Source organism: Neovison vison, chromosome 4 (genome assembly GCF_020171115.1).
Source record: "Neovison vison isolate M4711 chromosome 4, ASM_NN_V1, whole genome shotgun sequence".
Classification (NCBI taxonomy): domain Eukaryota; kingdom Metazoa; phylum Chordata; class Mammalia; order Carnivora; family Mustelidae; genus Neogale; species Neogale vison.
The window spans coordinates 72,010,925-72,036,064 of NC_058094.1; the positions used below are offsets into that span (position 1 = coordinate 72,010,925).

The 25,140-nt window shown below is 41.5% G+C and overlaps 1 protein-coding gene across 2 annotated transcripts in view; it reads right to left on the reverse strand.

Moving 5' to 3' along the window:
- Positions 1–867: 867 nt before the first annotated feature.
- Positions 868–25,140, reverse strand: part of NKAIN3 (sodium/potassium transporting ATPase interacting 3) — a 140,788-nt gene continuing 116,515 nt past the window's right edge. The window contains exons 3-4 of one of the 2 annotated variants that reach the window (XM_044245538.1): positions 12,535–12,604; positions 868–2,976 (exon numbers count right to left, since the gene is read on the reverse strand). In XM_044245538.1, coding sequence (XP_044101473.1) covers positions 2,967–2,976; positions 12,535–12,604 — 80 coding nt within the window. In that variant the 3' untranslated portion in view covers positions 868–2,966. The remainder of the gene's footprint in view (positions 2,977–12,534; positions 12,605–25,140) is intronic. The other variant, XM_044245539.1, reaches the window with a different exon arrangement.

Here is a 25,140-nt window from a genome sequence, read left to right on the forward strand (position 1 = left end):
TGATACAAAGATGAAAAAAAAAAAGACATTGGTTTTAACTTTCCCCTTCTGCATTCCAGTCAGCACAGGGGGCTCATGGGGCAGTGGACATTGTAGCTTCAGCCTTACCAGGACCGCCTCTGAGGAGGACTCTTGAACCCAGAGCTGCACTATCTCTCAGGATACTGAGATTCAGGCAAATGATTGCAGGCTCAGAGAACATCCATTTTCCTTTACTCTGCTCACACACACATTGCATATGGAGAAGCCAAGATCTGGCACAAATAGAGACATAGTGAACATGTCTATTGAAAGCCCCACAGAATGCTCAGTGCTGGATGGATTCCCTAAAACAAGAGGCAAGAATTGCAAGAACTGGAGGCATTCCCTCCCAAGGAGCAGCGACCGTGACAGCCCTGCAATGGAAAGACCCAGATCAAGGATGACCGCTGAGCATTAATGCAAAGCTCAGCACTTCTTTTCATTCCTTTGTCGTAGGGAAGCAGAACCTCGAAGGAGCAGCCAGGAGAGGGGAGGTAGGGAGAAGCAAAGGGGGGAGGAGAGGGGATCGATCTAACTTGTCTCTGATGAGAGGTGAATTCTCTGGAACTTTAGAACTGTCATTACAAATTGCTGGGATACCATATTAAGTAGTCACCTATATTGAAAATCCATAGAAAAAAAATCACTAGTGTAAGGATTTCCTCCTCAAATCTGTCACCTGCAGTGACACAGGGTGTAGGACTCTCCAGGGCACCTTACCAGTACGTACACACTTACATGAAGTTAGAACAGCAACAAAAGTTAGTATGGTGCTAATTTGTGAAATGTTAATTATGTTTTATTTGTGCATGTGTGTGTGTGGGATAATGAAATGACAGTTTAAAATACTGACATATTACTTTTATTCTCCTGTCTTACTTTCTACATTCTTGATATTCTATTAGCTTGACCCATAAAAATCATATGGATTAATCTCAAAATATAGAAGTTATTTTTAATTAGGAAATGCAATTTTTAGTCTTCAGTGTTTCCAGTTGTTCAAACAGGGCAATATTTTCAAGCTACTTTTTAGAAAACTTCGAAGAGTTTGGTGTTTTCATGGGCCTTTCATTGCACGTGGTTGTATGGCAAGAACTGCAGACAGGGTCCAACTTGTTTTGATATTACAATACTAACTGTCTCTTTCAAATATGGGGTGTCAGAGATTCCAGGACACTTTTTACATTTCATCTGATTCTCACCTCATCCTCGGGAGGTAGCAATTATAGTTCAGTCTTACAGATGAGGAAAATTCCAAGGCCAAGATGTCCAGCACTGTCCAAGGCCAGAGTGGTGGGCCTGGACCCAAACCTTACTGTTTGCCTTCCAGTTCCCCTTCCTTTGGCCATAGCTCTTGCCCCTCTGTATACAGGCAGGACTCTGGACCAGGCCACCAAATCCTCTAGTCTTCAGATCCCTCAACCATGCAATAGCGGCTTGGATTTGATCATTTCCGAGGTCCCTTCAGATGAACTCCTCTTCATTTTGAAGTTGGGTTTATTCAGTAGAATGAAAAATGATGGGATTCAGAGTGATTCTCCTGACCGAGGGGGCACAATCCAAACTCTAGTGACTAAAAGGAGCCTTTAGAATGCCACAGTGGTAGTCGTGAACTGGGAGGAACCAGGGTAGACTTTTGTATTGGTTCTGATTCTTAACAGAGTCTCATAAAATATATAGACTCCCAAAAGAAAACAAGAATCTCTATACACATACAAAAATTTTCATGTGATTTTAGATGTTTTATAGATTGCCTTCTTAGAGATGTATGGGCTAAGTTAACAACTTTTGGATGGAAGGAGTGCACACGTACACAATTTTATGATCTATGGGTGACCTTATGTTGGTTGCTGTACAAAGTGAGCAAAATTTATTTTGATATGGGAAATAATAATTGAAAGATACAAAAGGAAAAACTATGATGTGCTTTCAAAGCAGTTCTTTTTTTCTATGGAAAATTATGATTCCCGTATTAGTTTCTTGATTATTGGGATGGGGTCAGAGAAAGAAAAATTGATGTTGAACAAATATAAGTATCTTTTTAAGAAGCCTTTATAGAGATTCCACACCATTTTAAAGCTCCTTTTGGTTATCTTAAGAGCAACATTCCTGATTGCAGATTTATGGTTGTGATTTCTGTCTCCCAAGCCCAGTATGTTTTGACTGGACACCAGTGTCAGAACTGGGATAAAGAATAGAAAATATGAATGCCAGAGATACCCATGTACCCTCCAAAAGTAGAAAGATGTCTGCTAATCATGTTACTCTTCTATACCCCCATGATATAATTTCCAGAACACAGGAAGAACAAGATAACATGCACGAATCTGAAAATTTAGATGGTGTGATGTTATTCTGCATTCTGGAAAATTGAGAACGAAGGAGGACTTCATGTTTTGTCGTGTGGTGTCGAGAAAATGCCCCATGGTCAGTCTGAAACCCAGATCCGCTGTTTGCACCTATTCACCAGCTGTCACAGCTCTAAGTTCATGGTGAATAGCCCCCCGTAATATCTGTTAATGCAAAGTCTATCGGGCATAGGGTAACTGCGGTCATCAGCAACATTGACTGGACACCTCAATACAAGAACCAGTATTTCTTTTAGAATAGACTGTAGAAGGCTTTCATGAAATTTTTTTTTCATTTTGCATGCCTCACATTAAATGCTGTTAAAAAATGAAAAAACAATTTTTAAATAATTTACAAGTATTCATGTAAGAAGAAAATGACTTAAAAAATACCCACCCAATCACCTACACCTCTAGCGCACAATGCTAATAACACATAGGCTGTGACCAAAGAACTCGGTGACTCGCGGGGAAGGAGGGAGACGCAGTCCATCCTCTGGGAGGAGGTGAGACGTGTCAATGCAGAGAGGTGCTCTCAGTGGTGCCTGAATTCCTCAGTCAAGTTCAGCAGCCGTGTTTCAGAGTCAGTGTCATTACTTATTTCGACCTAAAACAGAAAATATGGATTGCTTTAAGGAACTTCAAAATTGAAAACTGAATTTCCTTTCTAGTCATCCAGGCTTCTCAAAAGACAAAGTAGCTTCTGGGTGTTGCCCATGCGGTCTGTGTATATAATTGTAGCAATAAGAAAGCCAAAAAACCCCAGTCTTCAGATTAGGTGTGCAATCAGGTATAAAAATTGTAATATAGGATCGCCTTCCTGGGAGAGAGGGGATGGAGGACCGATGCAAAGGTATGGCCTTTGGTTGCCTTGGGGTAAAGATGACAGGGTAGTAGCACGTCTCCTGCTAGGTACATCCTTAGCCTACAGCATCCTCTTGGTTGACAGCTCAAGAATCATCTTTATCTGGCTTTCATACGCTGATCTATGTCCCTACGTACATCCCCTCCTGTGATGGTTAATTTTATGCATCAACTTGGGTAGGCCAGGGCACCCAGATACTTGGTCAAACACCAACCTAAGGTGGCTATGAAGGTATTTTTTTTAAAGGTGAAATTCACATTAAAATCAGTAGACTTTAAATAAAGCAGATTATCCTCCTTGTCGTGGGTAGGTCTTATTCAGTCCCTTAAAAGGACGGAAAAACAAAGACTGAGGTGACCTCAGGAAGAAGGAATTCTGCCTCTGGACTGCCTTTGGACTCAAGACTGTAACATCAACCATTCCCCGGGTGTCCAGTCTGCCCCTACACTTGTTGGATTTGCCTGGCCCCATTATCCCATGAGCCAAATGCTTAAAATCTCTAAAATCTCTCTCTCTCTCCACACACACACACACACACACACACACACACACACACACGCACACACTATTGGTTCTGTTTCTCTGGAATACACACTCCCATCTAGTTAGTCTTGTCTATCGATTCTGACTAGGGAGCGAGCCTTTGGAAGTGGCGGTTCGGGCTTACGCATCTTCCCACAAGATCAACCCCAGTGCACTGTCCACCGCATTGCTGGCACTTAGTATTTGTTGAATACTTTTGCTCTCTCTGTTTCTCTCATGAAAAAAGTCTTAGGGGCTCCAAGGCCTATTCATCCATAGGGTTCGGTTGATGTTTCTTGTCCCCAGCAGACTTGTAGTCCCTTGTCAGCCATACTGCTTTCTCCCCCTGCTGGTAGCAACTCCTACCTTGTCTGCTGTACCCCCTGTGGAGCTAATGGTGTTCAATTTCACATTTAATTTGGCTCTGATTGTTTCACTCAGGTATGTAAGTTTCCTCCCTCCGACAACATTATAAGTATCCTGCCGGTAGAGGCTGTGTTTCGCATTTATTTTATAGCCCCATCTAGCAAGTCTCTTCTGTTAACTCAGTTCAATGACTCTTCCTATAGCCCAGAGTAGACCTTTTGGGTCATCATTTGAAATAGCTGAAAAAAAACCTCCAACTTTCCAGTTTTACTTTTTGGTAACCACTCTCCTCCGTGTAAGTTTTGTTCCCTCCTGCAGGCCTCAAGAGTTGGAGTCCTTGGGGCACCTGGGTGGTGATCCCAGGGTCCTGGGATTGACCCCACATCAGGCTCTTTGCTCAATGGGGAGCCTGCTTCCCCCTCTCTCTGCCTGCCTCTCTGCCTACTTGTGATCTCTGTCCAATAAACAAAATCTTTAAAAAAAAAAAAAGAGTTGGAGTTCTTTAGTTCTCTCCCCTTCTCCCTATCACATTGTCTCTGCTCCTCTATTTCCTATGTTCTGGAAGACTTATAGCTCACATGTCTACCATTTTCCCTCATTGTAATTTATTTTATTTTATTTATTTATGTGACAGAGAGAGAGAGTCAAAGAGCACAAGAAGGGGAATGACAGAGGGAGAGGGAAAGGGAGAAACGGACTCCCCACTGAGCAAGGAGTCTGATTTGGGTCTTGATCCCAGGACCCTGAGATCATGACCTGAGCCAAAGGCAGATGCTTAACTGACTAAGCCACCTAGGTGCGCCTACCCCATTGTAATTTGACAGAGATTGAAACAGAAAGATAAAGAGATGAGATTATAATGGCAGAATTTTTATAGTTTTATACAGTGTTTTAGTTAGGAAGGAGATTCAAGGTCTTAAAGCTTGTCCATCCGTCTTACAAGTGAATCTCTTCTAGAATGAGGATAAGACCGTAGGGGAGGTTCTTTCATTAGTGGTAGTACTAATGGGAATCTGGGGGAACTTCTAGGTTTACCCATCACGTTAATCTTTTGTGGTGAGATTGAACTTGTTCTATTCTTCTTTTTTCTACACTTTCAGTCCAAGCTTGACCTTGTGGCAAGATACTTCATATGTGGTGTTGTGTCTTCTCATTGTGTCACATCTGGAGACATATAATATCTAGTCGTCTCTCTTTTAATGGGGCTATGATTGATTAATGAATCTGGGTAGAACAGTTTGACTTTTGGGAACCATAAGATCATATCTCTATTTTTTTTCTTCAGAAGTTCATAGGTATGTTAGTAGTTACCTGAGGATACCTACCCTTAAGTCAGAATAAAATTGAATAATAACATAGTGATGTTATTTCAAAGTGTGTCTTCTGAGAGGCCTGTCATTGTCTTTTTTCTATTGCTTTTCTAAGTATCTCTATATTACTTCTGGGGTGTGTGTGTGTGTGTGTGTGTGTGTGTGTGTAAGATATCTGTGTACTCTATTTTCTTTCCTATGTCTTGTTTCTTCCCAGAACCTGTCATAATGTGGGATTATAAGTATTTCTTGCTGTGAATATAAAATCAAACAAAATATGTTTCCAACATAAAATCTGGTTTATGTTCATTGCATTTAATTTTAAAGTCAGAGGATATTTTCTTTTGGAAACAGGCAAAATGAAGTTATTTTTCTTAGGTCAATTAATGAGGGAGGGGGAGAGGGCTCCGTGTCTCCTTATCACTGGGTAAATCTATTTTCTTGCTGTTAATATCTATGACAAGTTCTGAGAAGATTCCCGAGAGTTCTCAGAAAGACGGGAATTGACAGTTTCCCTGGAGGGTGCCAAGCAGATGCGAGTTTTCTCATTTTGGAAAAGGCTTCACATGCTTTACAAGGCAATGTGAGAACCAGGTTCCACAAGGGTCTGGGGGCAGTGAGTCAGGCCACATGTCAAATGAGAAGTTCTCAGTGATCCCAGTGAGGCATGGGGCAGAGACGGACCATCGGTCACGGTCATGGCAGACCCTATTTGCGTGTTGCTGGCTGCGCTGTTGGTGGCATCAGTCCTTCCCGGCGAGAACAGTGGTGTGAGAACGGACTAGCCTAGTGACGAGTCTGAGCCATATAGACATGGCCTTTTCACCACTACATTGTCGGATGGCCACACATTAGAGTATGTTCTTACATAGCTCCTAAAATGAATTAGTCATTTCCTAGGATGGATCACAGAGTTATTAATATCAGTGACAGAGGGAAAGTGCTCAGAAGAGAGGAGGAGCACGAAGCCCAACGCATGGCCCTTGGAGTTAAGTAAGGCAGGCACGCAGGGAAGCCTGGCTCTCCTCTGGGACAACCAAGAAGGGGCTGGGTGCGGTACAGGTTGTTGCGCTCTCCATTCCTGAGGCTGTGGGGGGGAAAGTTAATGCCTGTTGTCAGCGCCCACCATTTCCAGGGACTGATGGAAGTCCTTAGGCAGCAGAACTCCGCTACACTCAGCAATGGAAGGCAGCTCTCCTCCAACGCCGACACTACACTCAGCAATGCGAAGGGCAGGCAGCCCTCGTTTCGAGCAGATTACAGACACCTTGAGCTGTGTGCCACAGGGGACAGAAAGAATAGATAGAGAAATGTGGGAGTGCGAAAGACAATTAAGGGCAAATGAAAACAGGATAAAGACAAAGAGTTATCTTTTATTAATCTTTAGGGGCTTGATCGAGAAAGAGGGGTGATGGAGAGAATGTAGGTTGTAGACTCCAGGTTCCTCCGTGGTTACTGGCTTATTTATTTATTTATTTAGCGAGATCTTGCTTGCAGTGGGGGTGGGGGGTGGAGGGTTGGGGAGGGTGGGAGAGGAGCAGAGGGAGAGAGAGAGATAATCTTAAGTAGGCTCCATGGGGCTCCACTCGGAGCTAGATCTCAGGACCCCCAAGATCATGACCTGAGATGAAATCAAGGGCTGGAGGCTTAACCCCAGCTGAGCCACCCAGGTTTCCCTGATGGTTGCTGGTTTTTAAATTAATGTTTGAAAGCACATTGTTCTGACCTCCCCATTTCCTATACACCTGCACACATGCACCTCTGTTTGGTTCTCTTCGATGGTTCTTAATCTAGGTGCTGTGAATGCAAAGTGGTCTTGCACCAACTCACAGGGACACTGATATGAAGGAGTTTTTCTCAGGGAAGAGCAAGTGGGTGTGACCGTCTCCACTCTGTCCAGCAGCCAGTCATTAGAGGCCAATTTCCTCTGGCCTTGGACCATTAGAGGCAGAGAGAGACCAGGCAGTGAAGGAAGGTGCAAGTGAGCGCTGATGGTAGAGCCCACCTAAAATGGGAATTTACCTCATCTGTCCTCGTATTGCGTTGCAAGAGCCGACACTCAATCAGCAGCAGCCACCTAGCAGGTGACAAAAAATGAGTCTCCAGCCAAGGCAATCAGACAAGTGTAGATGCGAGAGAAAAGTTCTCATTTGGAAACCTTAGAAACAGATTGGCTGAACGTGGGGGAATAAGTTTTTCTATAAAGTCTCTCTCAATGGCAGTCGTGGGGCATCTTCTTCATAGAAATGTCTAACGTCATCCAATCTCTCTATCTCTATTGTAGAACACAGTTTTTGAGGGCACCTGGGTGCCTCAATGGGTTAAGCCTCTGCCTTCAGCTCAGGTCATGATCTCAGGGTCCTGGGATCGAGTCCCACATCGGGCTCCCTGCCCAGCGGGGAGCCTGCTTTCCCCCTCTCTCTGCCTGCCACTGTGCCTACTCGTGATCCCTCTCTCTGTCAAATAAATAAATATATTTTTTAAAAAAAAGAACCAGTTCTGGAATTCCACTGCTGCTTTTTTTTTTTTTTTTTGATGAAGTACCTTGGTCTAATTATTTCTATCTGAAGAATTACTGCCACATAGAGTGTGATTTTCCCACTACCCAGTTGCTAACCATCTTGATTTTGACACACTTTAATTTAGCTGCTCACTAGGACGTTCACTGAAATTCCATGTCTCTTTCATAGCTGCATGGGTTTTTGTTTTTTGTTTTTTTTTTTTGCCAAAGTGATTTTTCTTTCTGAGAAGTAAATCTGCTTTTATTAGCCCTCTCCCCTTGGTATTACTGCAGCCTCCATAATCAGCGGCTTGGTAGGTGTCCTGTTCAAAGCCCCCACTGACCACGTGTTTCACGGCTCCAATGACAAGAGCCATGCTTGCTGTTTCCCCTCATGAAAGATGGTGTCGGCGTGTGGTGGCAGGATGGAGGAGGCCCCGGCAGAGACCCAGGATCTTATTTGAGAGTTACAACACCCTCACGGATGGCTGTGCCAGGAGATGGACTGACTCCAACACAGGCTGTCCCTGACTGGTGGGTCACATATCCCAAAGCCAGACCCAGACAACATCCACTGAAATCATCTCTATAGCATGTTTGCACTTTCTATATATATATATATATATATTTTTTTTTTTTTTTTTAGATTCTATTTATGTATTTGAGAGAGAGCACACGTTGGGGTGCAGATGGAGAGGGAGAAGCAAGCTCGCCACTGAACAGGGACAGTGATGTAGGGCTGGAACCCAGGACCCCGGGATCATGACCTGAGCGAAAAGCAGCCACTTGACGGAGCCAGCCAGATGCCCCTTTATTTTGTGTGTGTGCGTGTGTGCGTGTGTGTGTGTGTGTGTGTGTGTGGTATTTCACCAGTGTAAGGCTGAGGGACCCTGCCCTATCTCCTCATAGTGTGTGTTTGGGGGTGGTGTGGGGGACACCCAAGATCTTCCCCCATTCTACACCTCTCATGTCTCTTCCCCATGCCAGACTAGAGTCAAACTCACAGGATCTTCTTTCCCCACTGATTCTGCCAAGCCTGGTCCCTTGGCTGTGGTTTTGCTGGGTAGTAGGTAGGGATAGTGGGAATCTTGTTTACCTATACACATTTTTTTTTTTAATTCAAGTATAATTAACATCTAATGTTACATTGGTTTCAGGTATACAATATAGTGATTCAACAATTCCATACATTTCTCAGTGCTTATCACAAGTGTTCGTCTTCCCTTCGTCTACTTCACCCATCCCTCCCCCCACCTCCCTCGGATAACCATCACTTTGTTCTCTGCATTTGAGTCTCTCTTTTTTTTTTTTTTTTTTGGTCTTTTTTTTCTTCGTTCATTTGCTTTTCCTTAAATTCCACATATGAATCAGAGCATATGGTATTTGTCTTTCTCTGTCTCACTTATTTCACTTAGCATTACACCCTCTAGGTCCATCCATGTGGTTGCAAATGGGAAAATCTCACTCTTTTTTATGGCTGGCATCTCCACAGCTTTAGGTATAAAGAGTGATGTTGTTAAATGGTGGAGCCATGGCTGCTGAGGCTCCGGGGCCATCCCAGCCGGGAGTCATCAAGGTTCCTGCTCTGCTTAAACATCTGCTTCCTCCTAGGCTTGCTCAGGTTCTGTGACCCCTAGGACAAACTCTAGATTGGATAATCATGAATTTCAGCTTCACCCTCTGTAGAATGGCCAAGCAAATTCGCCTCCATGCAGGGGACACCCATTCTTTCTGCTTTCGATTAACTCCTTATCATCTTTCCTAAGTCAGCTCAGGTATCAACCCCTAGTCCATGTCGCGCCCCTGCAAGTGAGAAGTGACAGACCAACTCCATATGTAAACTGCCTTCTCCTATCGCATCACCCCCAACACGCACATTCACCCACGATGTGACTGTGGGAACACAAATGGGGAATTTATGATTAGGAGCAATGACACAATCAAACATGAGAACGAAGGCTTCCTATACAAATCGGCAATGGACTGTCTGCTTGTAACTACCCTTGAGAGTCAAAAGCTACCCTTCCACATATGTGGACTTGGGAGTGTGTGCTCAGGATTTTCACGATTCCACTACTAAAGTGGCTTCCTCGTAAAACCTGGCTTTGCACTCTATGGAGATTAAAGGGACTTAATGAAAGTAAAACACCAACATTCCCTTCCCTGTCTGACAAGTCCTACAGAAGCCTGGCTTTTTCTCCAACCTGTTGCTGGGTGGTGATATGACATCACTGAGCTGGGCACTACAGAATCCAAGATAACGGCCTTATTAGAAGAAAGCAAGCAGGCTGACTGATGCCAACTGGAGAAATAGCACTATTTGCATACCAGCGGGGAGCCCACGTACTGGCCTCTTCAATTGTTTCATGCGCAAGGATTTTAATTTAGGTTTAGTTTGATCTTTCAGATTCCTACTCTCTTCATGGTTGAAAGGCTTTCCATATTCATCTGACAGACATACACATAATCTGGCAAAGCAGGAACTTGTTCTATCGCTTTCTGCAGCCTGTAGTTGATGCTGCATTCAGCTAAAAAGGTGTGTGAGTTCGTCAGAGAACAGGGTAGTTGAGAAAACCCTTTGAGGAGGCAGTAGAGTTGATCAAAGCCTTTCAGGTAGTCTCATGGGAACAGTTCATGTACTCTTGATTCACAGAGAAAGGAGAGAGTGGAGGGAGCATAGACGGCAGTCACTTGCCCCTGGGTCATGCCAGAAAACTGTCAGGTACATGGATACACACGCCATTCAAAAAAGGAGATTCTATTAACAACATTAATCAATTGCAATTTTAATAACCTTCCTTAATAGAAAGATGTTTCTTACATCTGACCTGCATTTTTCATATTGCAATTTCCTCTGCTGGGTTATTTTTTTTTTCACAGTGGAGATGAAAGAATTCATTCATCACCTTCTTTATTAAATAACAAATGCACATTAGACTCTCCTAGCCACTGCTAGGCGTTGTTTCCCTTCTTTCCTCACTTCCAATGCACTCATCATCTTTATTACTGTCACAATCTCTGCCAAGTTCCCCAGATCCACAAATATCAACTTTTGGAGCACATCATTTACAAGCACTCAGTAGCATGAGTAATGAGGTGGTGACTGCTTAGTCCCAGAGTGTTATATTAGGTGAATGATTTTCCAAATTGGATTTGCTTTAAGAAACCAACATTTATTTAAACATCTATCATGTGACAGGCACAGTGCTGATTTGTGTAGCTTGTGAGCTATGTTTCCTTTAGATCATTCTGCCAGAATAAAACTAATTCAACCTGGAGAGGCTAGAGGAGCCAGGGCAGGCTTCTCCAGGCTGGGGGTGGGGGGTGGAGGTGGAGCTGCAGAGGTGGGCAGGAATCACGATGGCAAAGAGGTGGCAGATAAAGACTTCCTTGTGTGTTTCTCACAGAAGAACCTGTTTTACATCATTTTCTTTATCACCATGGAATTGTAGAACATTGGGCTGAAAGAACAGGAAGGTCATCTGAGCAAGTCCACAGCCTCAGGGGTGGTCTTAGCTTATCAATCAGAAGAGATCCCAGCTCTTTGGAAAATTTGTCTAATCTCTACGCACCTCTGTTTTTTGTTTTTTTAAGATTTTTTAATTTATTTATTTGATAGACAGAGATCACAAGCAGGCAGAGAGGCAGGCAGAGAGAGAGGAGGAAGCAGGCTCCCCGCCGAGCAGAGAGCCCGATGAGGGGCTCGATCCCAGGACCCTGGGACCATGACCTGAGCCGAAGGCAGAGGCCTCAACCCACTGAGCCACCCAGGCGCCCCCTTTGTTTTGTTTTTAATGCAGTGGGACTATTCATTAATACAGTATTTCCATGAGGGTTAAGAGAGACAATCCATGCTGAATGCGTAGCACAGGATAGATGTTATTTTCAGCAGCTATTTGTTACTTAGAGTTTTCTAGGAATGGAGTCACTGTATCTATTTTCTTGCTTTCTGGTATTTTACCAATCAGGTGGCCACAGCTCTTTCCTTAAACTCAACTGACATCTGTTCAGGTAAAGGTGTTTTTTGTTGCAGCTGTTGACTTGCTTTCATGTCCTCTGGGAAGAGTTAGTCAAATATTTGAGAATGAGGCACAGCCATAGGTATTTTACCTATGCTATACTTACATCATCCCATTGAATCCATCCTCCCTCTTCTGCCCATGAAACCATATTACAGGTGGGAGAACCAAGTCTCAGGGCTGTCCAGGAAGGCCCTGACATGACACACATGGAGCCTGGCTTCTAACCTAATCTTTCTCCCCCTTTTCCCTCTGTAATGTAGCCCCCAAGTTACATATTTAGTTTCTCTTCTCACAGACTACATTATCATTTTTTTTCCAATTTGGCAATCAACCTCTGACAAGAAAAAAAGTAAACAAAAATACCATTTTAGAAACATAAACCATGTTACCTATTTCAAATTATTCTTGGAATGAACAATAATAATGATGATGTTGGGTTACATGTAAAAGGTGTGGTTTAAATATGAGTGGAAAATTAAACCAATGATTAGTAGTAGCAGGTCCAAATTATTTCAGGTTTGGTTAGTTTTGACCAAGTTAGAAGGATTAATATTTTCCATCTCATCACACCTTTACTTACAGGTTAACAGGCTTTAACTCAACATGATCCTGGTAGTAGGAGTGTGCATCAAGTCCGCCTATGAAATCAACTGAAAATATAACATAGCCCCATGTGAATAATTGTGTATATAAAAACACACATAATACTAGGTGTTTAAAATAGAACACGGGAAAATAATATCAACAAAAAATCTGTCTACCACAAATGGAAAAATGTGTACTCAATATAAAAGGCTGCTAAAAATATTAGCAATTGTCAAAAAACAGGGAACTTTTAAGAAACACATTAAGAACTTGGGCTCTTATGGACTACAAAATCAAAGTTGTTATTGACTTTAGTGAAAAATGAAGTAACATTAAATAACATTAGATTTTAAATAATGTGTTTGGGCATACGGATATGCCCTTTCCCCCTATCTATCAGAAGATAGACCTTCTCGTCTTGTTGCCAGAATCCACTTTTTGTTCTTAAGAATATTTATGACATCATTAGAAAGACCTTTGAGAAGTCACACAATCTGTGTCCATGCCTTTTGTCCTCAAGCCATCCTTGACAAATAGGCATCTTTTGCAAAGAAGTTTTCATCTCTGGTTTCACGGTACTGGTCCCACAGTCTGTATAGAACCACTATGCTGATGACATTCATTCTAATTTCTTTCCGTTTTGATCACAGCTTCTGTCTTTCTTTTCCAATCACAATGTCCACGGCTAATCTTAGTTTACATCTTTTTGTTCTTTTGGGGGAGGGTAATCCATTAAAAGTATTGGTTACTTTACATCAAACTTTGGTTATATTATGGCACTATAACATGAGCATACATGTAGGCATAGAGGGACACTGAACTCTCCATGAGGGAGCATGTGTTTAGGTATGTAATATTGTGTCATATCCTTAGCTCAAGACAGGCATGTCAGTGACCTGTGATTTAGAGAGGGATGACTGTGTTGGCCTTGAGGAGCTCCTGTCTGAGGTTACCAGAAGTTCTACTGAAGCCTTGACTTAATCTGGGTGTAGTCGATCAATTCCTGGCCTGCTGTATCCTTTTACCTCAATTGAAGAAGCTTTTGGCTAAGATCAAGTGTAGTATCTGTTCTTATCAGTGAAGAAGCTGAGATAAGGCTGGGTCAATCAAAGCTTCACCAGATCACTGTGTAGACATGAGCTTTGGAGTCCCGTAGGGTACACAACAACCAGGTGGCAAGAACCATTTCCAGGCAATCCCCTTGGAGACTAGAGGAACCTGAAGCCCATCCTTTTCCTACCAGGTCACATAAGTTACCCTGACACTATGTTAGGGAAAGAAACAGTGAAAGAGGAGTCATTCTGTGACACTGAAAAGATCTTCCCACTGAGAATAAGCAGTGCTTAGGGACCATTTAAGTGGTTGGATTGGATAAAATTTTTATCAGATTAGATATCTAATCAAACATCAACTCCATCTTGCTGACCAATGGGTGGGAAATTAGAAGGAAAATCACACCAATTAAAAGTTGAATGAGCATGTGATTACAAGGCACTTTCCAAAGTTAAAGAGGGTTTTGTAAGTAAACAAAATTATAAATATATACATTTGTGAATAAAATCATTCAATTGAAAAATCATATTCAAAGTAAAATCTTTTATAAAAATAAAGATAGCATATATCTGTATGCTTTACAGTTTTTTCAAAGACTTATTTATTTATTTTTGAGAGAGAGAGAGGGAGCAGGGGGAGGAGCAGAAGAAGAGGGAGAGAATCTCAACCAGACTCCCTCTTGAGCACAGAGCCCAGTGCAGGGCTTGAGACCAGGACCCCGAGATCATGACCTGAGCAGAAGCCAAGATGCTTAACTGACTGAACCACCCAGGCGCTCTGATATCTGTATGCTTTAAAGCCAAACAAAAAGAAAACTTTTTTATATTGATCATTTGAACATTAAAATGTAACATTAACAGAATCATTTTTGGTATAAATTCATGGACTATATGAATCTGCTCCTTTGCCATCTCTATCTCTAATATACCAGATCAGCAGAATATTCCTGCAATACATATTTTTTCAACATGGTTTTATTATTTTTATAGATTAATTTATAATCTTATTAAAAATTTTTTTTATGGTTTGTAAAGATGAAATTGTTGATATCTTTTAAAGATTTTATTTATTTATTTGACAGACAGAGATCACAAATAGGCAGAGAGGCAGGCAGGGAGAGAGGGGAGGCAGGCTCCCTGCTGAGTAGAGAGCCTGATGCGGGGCTCGATCCCAGGACTCTGGGATCATGACCTGAGCTGAAGGCAGGGGCTTAACCCACTGAGCTACCCAGGTGCCCCGAAACTGTTGATATCTTAATCAACTATGTAAATCATAATATTTTTAACTATGGAAATACTCTCCATATAAGGTGCTGGTAATCTCCAAGCAAGTCTGCTGAAGAGTGGATATGTGTAATGTTATTTAGTCCAAATACTCTCCCAGATACTGTTATTTTTAACCTTCATTTAGTGTATCTTTGCCAAGATTTGTATAAGACAACAAAATAAATTGTTATCTCTTTATGATTTTTAAAAATCAAATATAAATGCTGCAACATTTTTAGGCCTTCTCATAAATCAGCTTGTTTTCATTTTGGTGCAGAATATAAATTCGTCCAAATAAAAACAGGAGCTCTATCAAAAAAGTCTTTTCTCAAGTCGAGATATTTCAAGAGGAAATTATAAAATTGAAAAATTAAATCTTGCCTAACATTTGAGTTCTCATTATTTAATTTGCCTGGTTCTCTTCGGTCTGCATTAATTTCAATGTTCTCCTTTTTATAAATTCTTAATTACTGCCATTTACTAAAAGGTGCAAAGGATGATTTTGGGGTGTTTCATCTGTTGAATGATTCAATTTAAATTTTCAACTGACCTTGAATGCAATCCAACTAAAATGTCGAAGTTTCATTTCTAAAAATGCTCACAACTATTGGAGGAAAATTAGACTGATTTTCAAAATATTTCTTTAAAGGCTCAAATGTTCCTAACTCTGATGGATGAAAAGAAGCAAAGACAGATAATGTATTCCTCTCTCCTCAAGTTCTTTGTTTGTTTTCAACATCAAGTTCATTACCAAAATGTTTTCAGGTAAATGCAAATCAAAATCAGATAATAACAAATGTTAGTGAGGATGTAGAGAAATTAGCACCCTCAAACACAGCTGGAGGGAATGTAAAATGGTGCAGGCACTTTGGAAATCGTTTCTAAAATGGTTAAACAAAGTTACCATATGACCCAGTAGTTCCACTCCTAGGTAGAGACCCAAGAGAAATGGAAACATTATGTCCTCGCAAAAATTTGTACATAGATGTTTATGACAGCATTATTCATAAAATCTGAATGAAGAAAAAATACTATAGCTTATTTATGCTACTGTGTGTATGTAAACACTTATAATATATGTAATGTATGTTATAATATTAGGTATATATTATATATTATAGGTATTATATATACATTTATATATACATACACATTTTGAAAACGAGAGTTTCTATTTTTGTCAGTAAAACATTGCAGCTTCATTGGGAGGCAGTTACAGTTCTGAGTGCCCTCTACTAACCCCACTTTGCAGCTATGAGCTGGTGTACCTCTGCCTGGCACTGAAAGGAGTTAGCTGTCTCTGCTGCTCCTGTCCAAACACCTACTTTTAATCATTGATTGACCTACATGCTCTCCTTGAAAGAAAAGTCCTAGTTCCACTGTATCCTTAAAGATTTGGGGAGAAGACGGGATGGGGGGTGGTGGTGTTGGTTTTCTTACATATTTAACCATGTGCTAAAAGGAGATTTCTACTCATTGCACTTGCTTCTCACACATCTTGAGGAGAATTTGAGCTTGGTGTGCTATCAGTTTACCCAACCTAAATTACCCTAATACAATTATTAATGGTAATATTTCATTTGAAAACCAAAAAAATCTAGGACAAAACCTAAACTAGACAGGATGCCAGGACAACCTGTGTAAACAGGGACTGTCTTAACCCAACAAGGACACATGGTCATCCCAGTGGGTGGTACGATAAATGAGCTACACTTTCTCCACATATCAGAATTCTAGTGTGAGGTAAAATTTTCAAATCATTAAAATTAAATAGCGCATATTGGTAAAATTTAAAATATCAAGCTTCTAGAACTAGACAAAATCTCCAAAACGGTAACTATTAAGGAAAAATTATTGAAAAGTAGGTAATTTTATTTATTTATTTGATAGAGATCACAAGTAGGCAGACGGGCAGGAGGGGAGAGAGAGAGAAGGGAAAGCAGGGTCCCTGCTGAGCAGAGAGCCTGATGTGGGGCTCAGTCCTAGGACCCTGAGATCATGACCTGAGCCGAAGGCAGAGGCTTAACCCACTGAGCCACCCACGCGCCCCTGAAAAGTAGGTAATTTTAAAAAAGAGGTAGATACTTAAGAAACTGAAAATATCAAGAATTCTTTATGGATGGAAGGCAATGTGGTTTTTTTGGCAACAGAAACCTACAAGCCATGAGATGATGATGCTCCTGTATAAAAATTAGTTTTTTATATGTATACCAACACTTGCCATTTACCAGAATGGGAAGATTGTTCAAGAAAAGCAGTAAATTGGAGCCTAAATGGAGGGTGAGTGTGCTGATTCTGAAAGCTTTCTTTTTTCCCTAATGATGTCAAATGCTTTTAAAAATGAATTTTTTTAAAAGATAACTTAACAAAAGACTTGAAAACAAGTCAATAGGCAAGACTTTTTTGCCTTTAAGTTTTCCATAAGGGAATTATATTATATGATTAAGAAAGTAAAGCTACTATGCATTCTAAAATTCATTTTCATGGGAAAGATGTAAGAAGATACTGAATTAAGGAATTTTTCCAGTAGAACTAAGATACATTTCAACAAAACACGAGAAGGAACCAAAAAGGCATAGACAAGTTTTCAGAGGTACTGGAAGAAGAGGAATGGAAAGGAAACTCCCACGAAATCTAATTATTACAGTGAGAACAGCATATGGGGACCTTTGGCAGAAGGGTGACAGGCCACGGAAGAGGTGGGAAAGGCAGAAGGACGCGGGGTGGGGGAGGAGGCAAGGGAGTGGGTGTGGGGGGAATAGTTTGCTGGGAGACCTGAAGGACAATGAAGTTGAATTCTGTACACTCTGTATACTTTGTATTAAAGTCTTGAATAGTTGGCCTCAGCTGTCCAGAAAAGCAAAGCCTTGTTCTCTTTATCCATTCTCGGAAACTGAGGTGTTACTATAAAAGATCCCACAGGGACAGCCGGCAGCCAGGAAACCTCATTGTTTGCCGTCCTTTCAAATGTATTTCCTGTGCCAACTTCCAACAGCACAGCCAAGCAACTTCTTGGAAGCAATCATATTACTTGTAACCAAATATCTTTGTGGTTACTTTAGGCATTCCATATCCCTGATGAGGATTCTCCCTGACCTGAAGGAATTACAAATCTCCTCTAGATTTAAAGCAACAGCTCACTGTACAGTTTGGGGGTTGTTTTCCCCTTGTGAAAGGTACACAACCAATTGCAACTTTTCTATTTGACTACAGGAAACTTTCTGTCATAAATGAAGTTTCTAATACGCAACTCAGGGCTACTGACTTGGTTCCTCACTCAGACATTGCAAACCCGATTGATTGTGTACACCTGAAGCAGCAAACTTGTTTGTTTAAACAGGGACCTGAAGCAGTGCCATTTCCAGTGAGAGCACAAGCTATCATCTATGCCCCAGGTTTAACTATAGTCAGCAAATAATTACTGGAATATAGGTATTTTGTTTCTGATCCAACTTAAGCTGCGTGTTGCATGTCACTGAATTAAGAAACACCGAGGACCTGGAACATTCCTTTAACTCAGAGCAGTGTAAAGACTCAGGAAGATGAGACCCAATCAACATATCTATTCCGAATTGCTTCCTGGTCTATCACTGTTCCTGCTATTTGGATAGGAGACAGTTCTAATACACACTGATTGTACTAGTTGCCAGGAAGTCTGAAGGAGGCATTGCTCAGGGCATCAAGAACTCAAATATTGGGACTGTTGCCTTGTGATTTACTTGTTCTGTGATATGAATTCATAAGAGAAAAGCCGAGGTAGAGGCTTTGCCACCAACTGAGTTCACACAGATAGGATTCTGCAGCACCCTGCAGATAATGAGGGCTTTTAGGAAAGACCAGTGATTTCGGAGGTAGCTGGCAACTAAACTCTGCCTGCGCTACTAGGGAATGAGCTACTTTGCAGCATCACTGATCTGCTGTCATCTGCTGTCTGCAGAATTGGAGTCTTCAGAGGGCATGCTGTGCTGGGCCAAATTGCAGGCTGTGGTCGGGCTGTGCCTGGCGCCATGATAGGTGTGTGGTGGGCACAGTGACGGGCCAGTGCCCTGAAGCACTGTGGGTGCCCAGAGAGGGTGGCCGGGGTTCTTGTGCTGCCTGTTCCAAATGGCTTTAGGAACCCGAAGAGCCCTTCCGGCAGACACACGACACCTAAATGCAACCTTAATGGCTGTTGCTTGTTCTTCTCTTCATGGTGCGGGGAGTTTAAAATGGCTCCCACCTTTCAGAAAGTGCGTGTAACTCAAAAAGGGAAGCACCTCCACCCATTGTGATGTTCAAGGATAAATCAGCTCCAGGCCAGGAGAGCAGAGTCCTCAGTCCTAGAGGTTGGGCTGTCCAGATCAGAGTGTTTCAACATTTTTACCTCTTCTTGCCTGGTAACAGCCATGCGAAATGGGCTCTTCTCATTTCTGTCTTGTCCCCCTCTGTCTCAGACATGGAGACCCGATATCACTGTCATTGCCGTTACCGGCAGTTTCGTCTGGAAAACACTGGGAGCGGTCACTGGGAGATTCTGGAGAGTCTGGGAGGAACCCCAGGTCTGTCCAGAATATCCAGCCTCTCCTTGTCCTAGGGAGAGGGGAGGGGAAGCATTAAAAGACCAGTAGTCTTCAGCTGGGGAATGCATGCCCAGATGGACAGACTTTGCAAATGGGGTGCAGTTTCAGGTGCTTGTTCGAAGAGCCCGATTTCCAATGTATGTGTCCTGAGAAAGTACCTGATGCCGTTCTGGTTCTTGGTTTCTCCAGCCTCCTCCACAACTGTCTTCTTTCCACTTGACCATGAAAGGTATTAATCTCAGCCATCTGGAATCTTATGTTGGTGCCCTACTATCATGCTCCAGGTCACTAAACAACACAGCTGTTTCAATTTCACATGATGATAAAATAATAGCTACTCATGACCAGGTAGGTGGCTCCTTTTTTTTTTTCTTTCAAAACCAATTTTGTAATAAATTTGTTTTGATACTAGATCACTGTGTACTTTTTCACATATATCTTCAGCCACTCTACCTGTAATTTCACTCCTCCCCACCTGTCCTTCCTTCTCCCCTGCTTTCTTTTCTCTTGTGTGCTTATCACTATTTGCCATGCTGTATTATTTATTTTCCTTTAAAAAATATTATTCGTTTTCTGACTCCCTGACTACAAATTAAGTTTTATGCAATAAGTATTTTTGTCTGATCTTGTCTGATTTTGTTCCTTACTATATACTCAGTACCTAGAACACTGCCTGGTACAAGGTAGGACCTCAAAACTATTGGCAAAATTCCTCAAAAGCAAGGGACTAAAATAATTGAATGACTTCACTATAACCAAAGTCTTTCCATTCCTATATTTTTTCTGTGTGCAAAGTTTCTATATATACAACACTAGCACCACATACTGAAATTATATGAGGTAGGCTCTTTCATCCTAGCATTAACTAATATTCACCCACAAGTACATGGACCAGTCGAAAAAAAGAAACACTCCCTTTCATTAAGAGGTACTCTTCCACTAAATGTTTCATTTTATGTTTAAGTTTTCTTTGGATACAGTTATAATTGCAATTATTGTTTATCGACTTGACTGAGGAAATGGAAACGTATTACACATATTGATGAATAGTTTTATGTTGCTCAATCATGTTGGTAGCCAATAACTGTAAGTATAGCCCCATCCAAAGACAAACTTTAACACTTCAAATCTGGTCACAGGAAAAACTTAAAAACATTTTTTAAGGGGCACCTGGGTGGCTCAGTGGGTTAGGCCTCTGCCGTTGGCTCGGGTCATGATCTCAGGGTCCTGGATCGAGCCCCGCATCGAGCTCTCTGCTCAGCAGTGAGCCTGCTTCCCCCTCTCTCTGCCTGCCTCTCTGCCTACTTGTGATCTCTCTCTCTTTCTGTCAAATAAATAAATAAAATCTTTAAAAAAAGTTTTTTTCTCTCTTTCTGTCAAATAAATAAATAAAATCTTAAAAAAACTTTTTTAAAGATTTTATTTATTTATTTGACTGAAAGAGATCACAAGTAGGCAGAGAGGCAGGCAGAGAGAGGAGAAGGGAAGCAGGCTCTCTGATGCTTGGGGCTCGATCCCAGAACCTTGGGATCATGACCTGAGCCGAAGACAAAGGTTTTAAACATCTGAGCCACCCAGGCGCCCCTTAAATTTTTATTTACAGGAATAAATCCAAAAAATCTGCAAGTCCTTTACACAAAACATATTGAAAGAAATTAAAAGTGTCTTAAACAATTGGAAGAATAGAAAACATTCGTGGATTGTGAAACTCAATGCTATAAAGATATAATTTGATTTGTGGCTCAGTTAATCAATGGATTCAAAGCAATCCCAGTAAAACTTTCAGCAGTTTAACCAAAATGCTGATCCTAAAAGATATATGAAAAAGGAAAGACTCAACTCAAGATTAGTTAAGACAATCTGAAATAAACTATGAAATTTCCTAATTTAAGAATTAAAACTGATAATGGGGCTATACAAATTAAGAACTTTTATTCATGAAAAAATAACATTTCTTGAAACTAAGATTTCAATTTATAAACAATTTTTCATTGCAGAGATGTATGATGGGATAAGAAAAAATTTTAAGGATAAACATTAAATTAGGACACAATTCTATGGATCAAGTGGAATGGAGGTACAAGTTCCAAAAGGGACTGGAACAATTTAAAATTTCAACTTAATTAAAGCTTATTGAGGTATTTTAAATTTAATTTAAACATTTTTAAAGATTATTTATTTATTTATTTGACAGACAGAGATCACAAGCAGGCAGAGAGGCAGGCAGAGAGAGAGGAGGAGGAAGCAGGTTTCCGGCTAAGTAGAGAGCCCAATGCGGGGCTCAATCCCAGGACCCTGGGATCATGACCTGAGAAGAAGGTGGAGGCTTTAAACCCACTGAGCCACCCAGGTGCCCCTAATTTAATTTAATTTTTTTAACTCTAAAAAATTTTTTTAGAGAGGGAAGGGCAGAGGGAGAGGGAGAAAGAGAACCTTAAGAAGGCTCCATAGACTCCATGGAGCCCAATGTGGGGTGATCTCACTACCCTGAGATCATGAGCTGGTCCAAAATTCAGAGTCAGGTTCTTAACCAACTACGCTACCCAGGTAATGCCTCATTAAATGTTGTGATTTGTAATGTGTCAATTTATCTAAGATGGAATTTCCTGAATTCCCCTCACTTTATGGTTCTGAGTTAGGGTTGACTACAAGAGCCCTTTGTGTGAGATATGGAGGGTGTAAGAGAAGAAGCAGTTGATCTAGGGTCAACTCAGGAAGTTGATCTAGGGTCCCAGACTCCACTATGGCTTATATGCAGAGTTCTAACAGCCAAGAGTAAGACCTGGTTGACAGTGAGATAATGGTGGGATCGCTGCACACAATTCAGTGGATGCTCAGCCCTGCCCCCTCACATCTGACACCACCATGTCAACCTTCACCTCAGAATCAGGGCTGAGAGGACAGCCCTCCTTGAGCTCCTCTCTGAGGTGGCTGAAAATTACTGAAATGGCTAAGTTTTCTGGGATGTGCCTACCATGGGAAAGAAAAATCTGTTTTTGTGAAAATAAGGAAAGTTACATTTTTGTCACATCGTTCGAGGGGGGGAGAGCGCATTAGGGAAGAAGTTTGTTTTCACAGTTTTGTAGTATTTGAATCGGATCTTCAGATTCTGTTATTCTAATGATAAGTTTTGCATATTTAGTGTTCGGAGCTAAATAAAACAAGACAATGGATTTGGAGCAAGATCATTGGATGTATTACATTATATATGACTCCCTGTTTCCACTTAAATTTTAATAGGCTAGCCCATTATTTTTCTCCACAGTGTGCAACTAATTTATATTCTTACTCAATATTTAAACATGAATGTTCTGGTTTTAATCTAGTGAGTGACCAATGTCTATTTCTTTACCTGTTCAGGAAGAATTTGGTTGTTATCCTTGTTGGAAAGAAAAGCATAATTGGGTGTTGGATAGCATATGGACTTTGGTACTTGAAGTATCTAGGTCAGGTATTAGTTCTACTTCCTATAGGTTATGTGAGTTGGGAAAGCCTCAGTGTACTCATCTATAAAATAAGAACAGTGACTAACTCCCAGTGTGGTTGTCCTAGATGGGGCAGTGGCCATGGAGGGCTACACTCAGAAGGCATACAGCAAATGACAGGTTGTTATTGGTATTATCGGCCCATTTATCTTATTCTGATGGCACATTCCCATCAAGTATTGATTTCTGAAATTCCAGAAGCTTCCTTTAGGTTAGCATAACCATGATTCATTAGAATTCCAACATTCTTTTCCCCCTGGTCTCCCAAAGAGTGTCTGACCTTGAGAACTTACACTGAATTTGCGTCTTGTTTGATTTTCTCTTGTTTGGAAAGAGCAGCTAGTTTGGAAAAGGGCAACACAGTTAGCCTGCCACACTTTGTAGCCTGAGGTTTATCCTGGAAAGGTATGGTTCCCTATATAAAGACCTGGTGCAAGAAAGGAAATAAAGCTCAGTGGAAGTAAAGCTCAGTGGAAGTAGAATTCGTGGAGCTGAGCGTCATCAGGGAGTATAGCCCTCCCTCTCACCAAGACTGGTGCTAAGTAGTCTCCGAGTCTGGACCAAGGCCCCGGGCCCGTCCAGGGCACATGTGACCATCTCCATCACAGTTTGTTTAGCGTTTGACTGGCATTGCTTTTATTCTTTACTCCCTTGCCCTCCCACCCCCCACCCACCACCCACCACCCCACCCCTCCGGCGCCCCTGCCGCACCTCGCCCCATGCCCACATCGCGTAGCACAAAGCCCGAGGGGAGATCTTTTTCCTTGGTATTTTAAATCGCTCCGTGGGATTCTTTGTAGATAATATATCCCCTTGGTGCAAAGTCCTCAAAGCGACTTCTTCATAACGTGCTCGGCGTTACTCCTTTAGATCCAGTGACAGGCTTATTCTAGTCATTCTGTAACGATCCCATGGCCCGACTTTAGTATTTTATCTTTGATTCTTCTGCAGGGGAACTTAGGGGCAGTGTCCGTGCAGGATGCTCTGATAATAATCATCTGTTACTGCGGCTTCTTGCCTCGCTCTAAGTTGCAAGAGTTGTGCCAACTTTGTAAAGATGCCAGTGACACATCTGCGTCCTCTCTCCTACCCCCTCAACACGCCGCACACACATTTGAGTTTTGTTTCTCTCATATTTTGACAGACAGTAGATACTTTTTTTTTCTTTCTTCCTTTTGGCTTCATCTTTAAGAGTATATTTTCTATTCTCTTTAAAGTGACTCACCTCTTTCAAAAGCCACAAAAACTGTACTCTGTTGTGCTAGAGTAGATACACTCTTTTCTTTTTCTTTTTTTAAAGATCTCTCTGATATGAGGAAGTTGAGAGGCAACGTGTGGGGTTTGGGGGGGTAGGAAAGGAATAAATGAAATTAGATGGGATCGGGAGGGAGACAAATCATAAAAGACTCTTAATCTCACAAAACATACTGAGGGTTAGGGAGCAGGGGGACTAGGGAGAGGGTGGTTGGGTTATGGACATTGGGGAGGGTATGTGCTATGGTGAGTGCTATGAAGTGTGTAAACCTGGCGATTCACAGACCTGTACCCCTGGGGCTAATAATACATTATCTATTAATAAAAAAATTAAAAAAGAATAAAAAAATTAAAAAAAGATCTTATTTATTCATTTGAATAGGTGAGAGGGAGAGAGAGCACAAACAAGGGGAGCAGCAGCCTCCTCTCTAAGCAAGGAGCCTATGTGGGACTTGATCCTGGTTCACTGGGATCATGACCTGAGGTGAAGGCAGACTTTTAATGGACTGACCCACGCAGGCATCTGAGTAGATACACTCTTAACCCTTCAGTTAATCTTAGTTGGATGGAATGGCTGCTCACTGTTCTCAGTCACTATTTAGTTCTACTGAAAGCCCTTCCAAAGTTTTGTAATTTTCAGTCACTATCTGTACAGAATCATTGGTGGCTGAAGGCCTCCATGTCCCTATTGGGGGCTCATTTGGAGGAATGTTTTACTTTAAAGAAAACAAGATAAAAAAAGAAAATCCTGAAAACTCATCCGTTTTTCATTTGTATTTGGCTGCATTTCTCACTTCTGTTGCCCTCCTGGGTCTAGATTTCTGGAATCAGATGTTCCCCAAATCAGTGCTGACAGTTGTGTCCCACTTTAATATAGTTTCTAAATAATGGAATAATGAATTTCTAAAATCACTCTGAGGTCAATAAAGTAGCATGGAATGGCTGAGAGGGCAACTAATGCTCAAAAAGGTAAGGGTTAAAAACA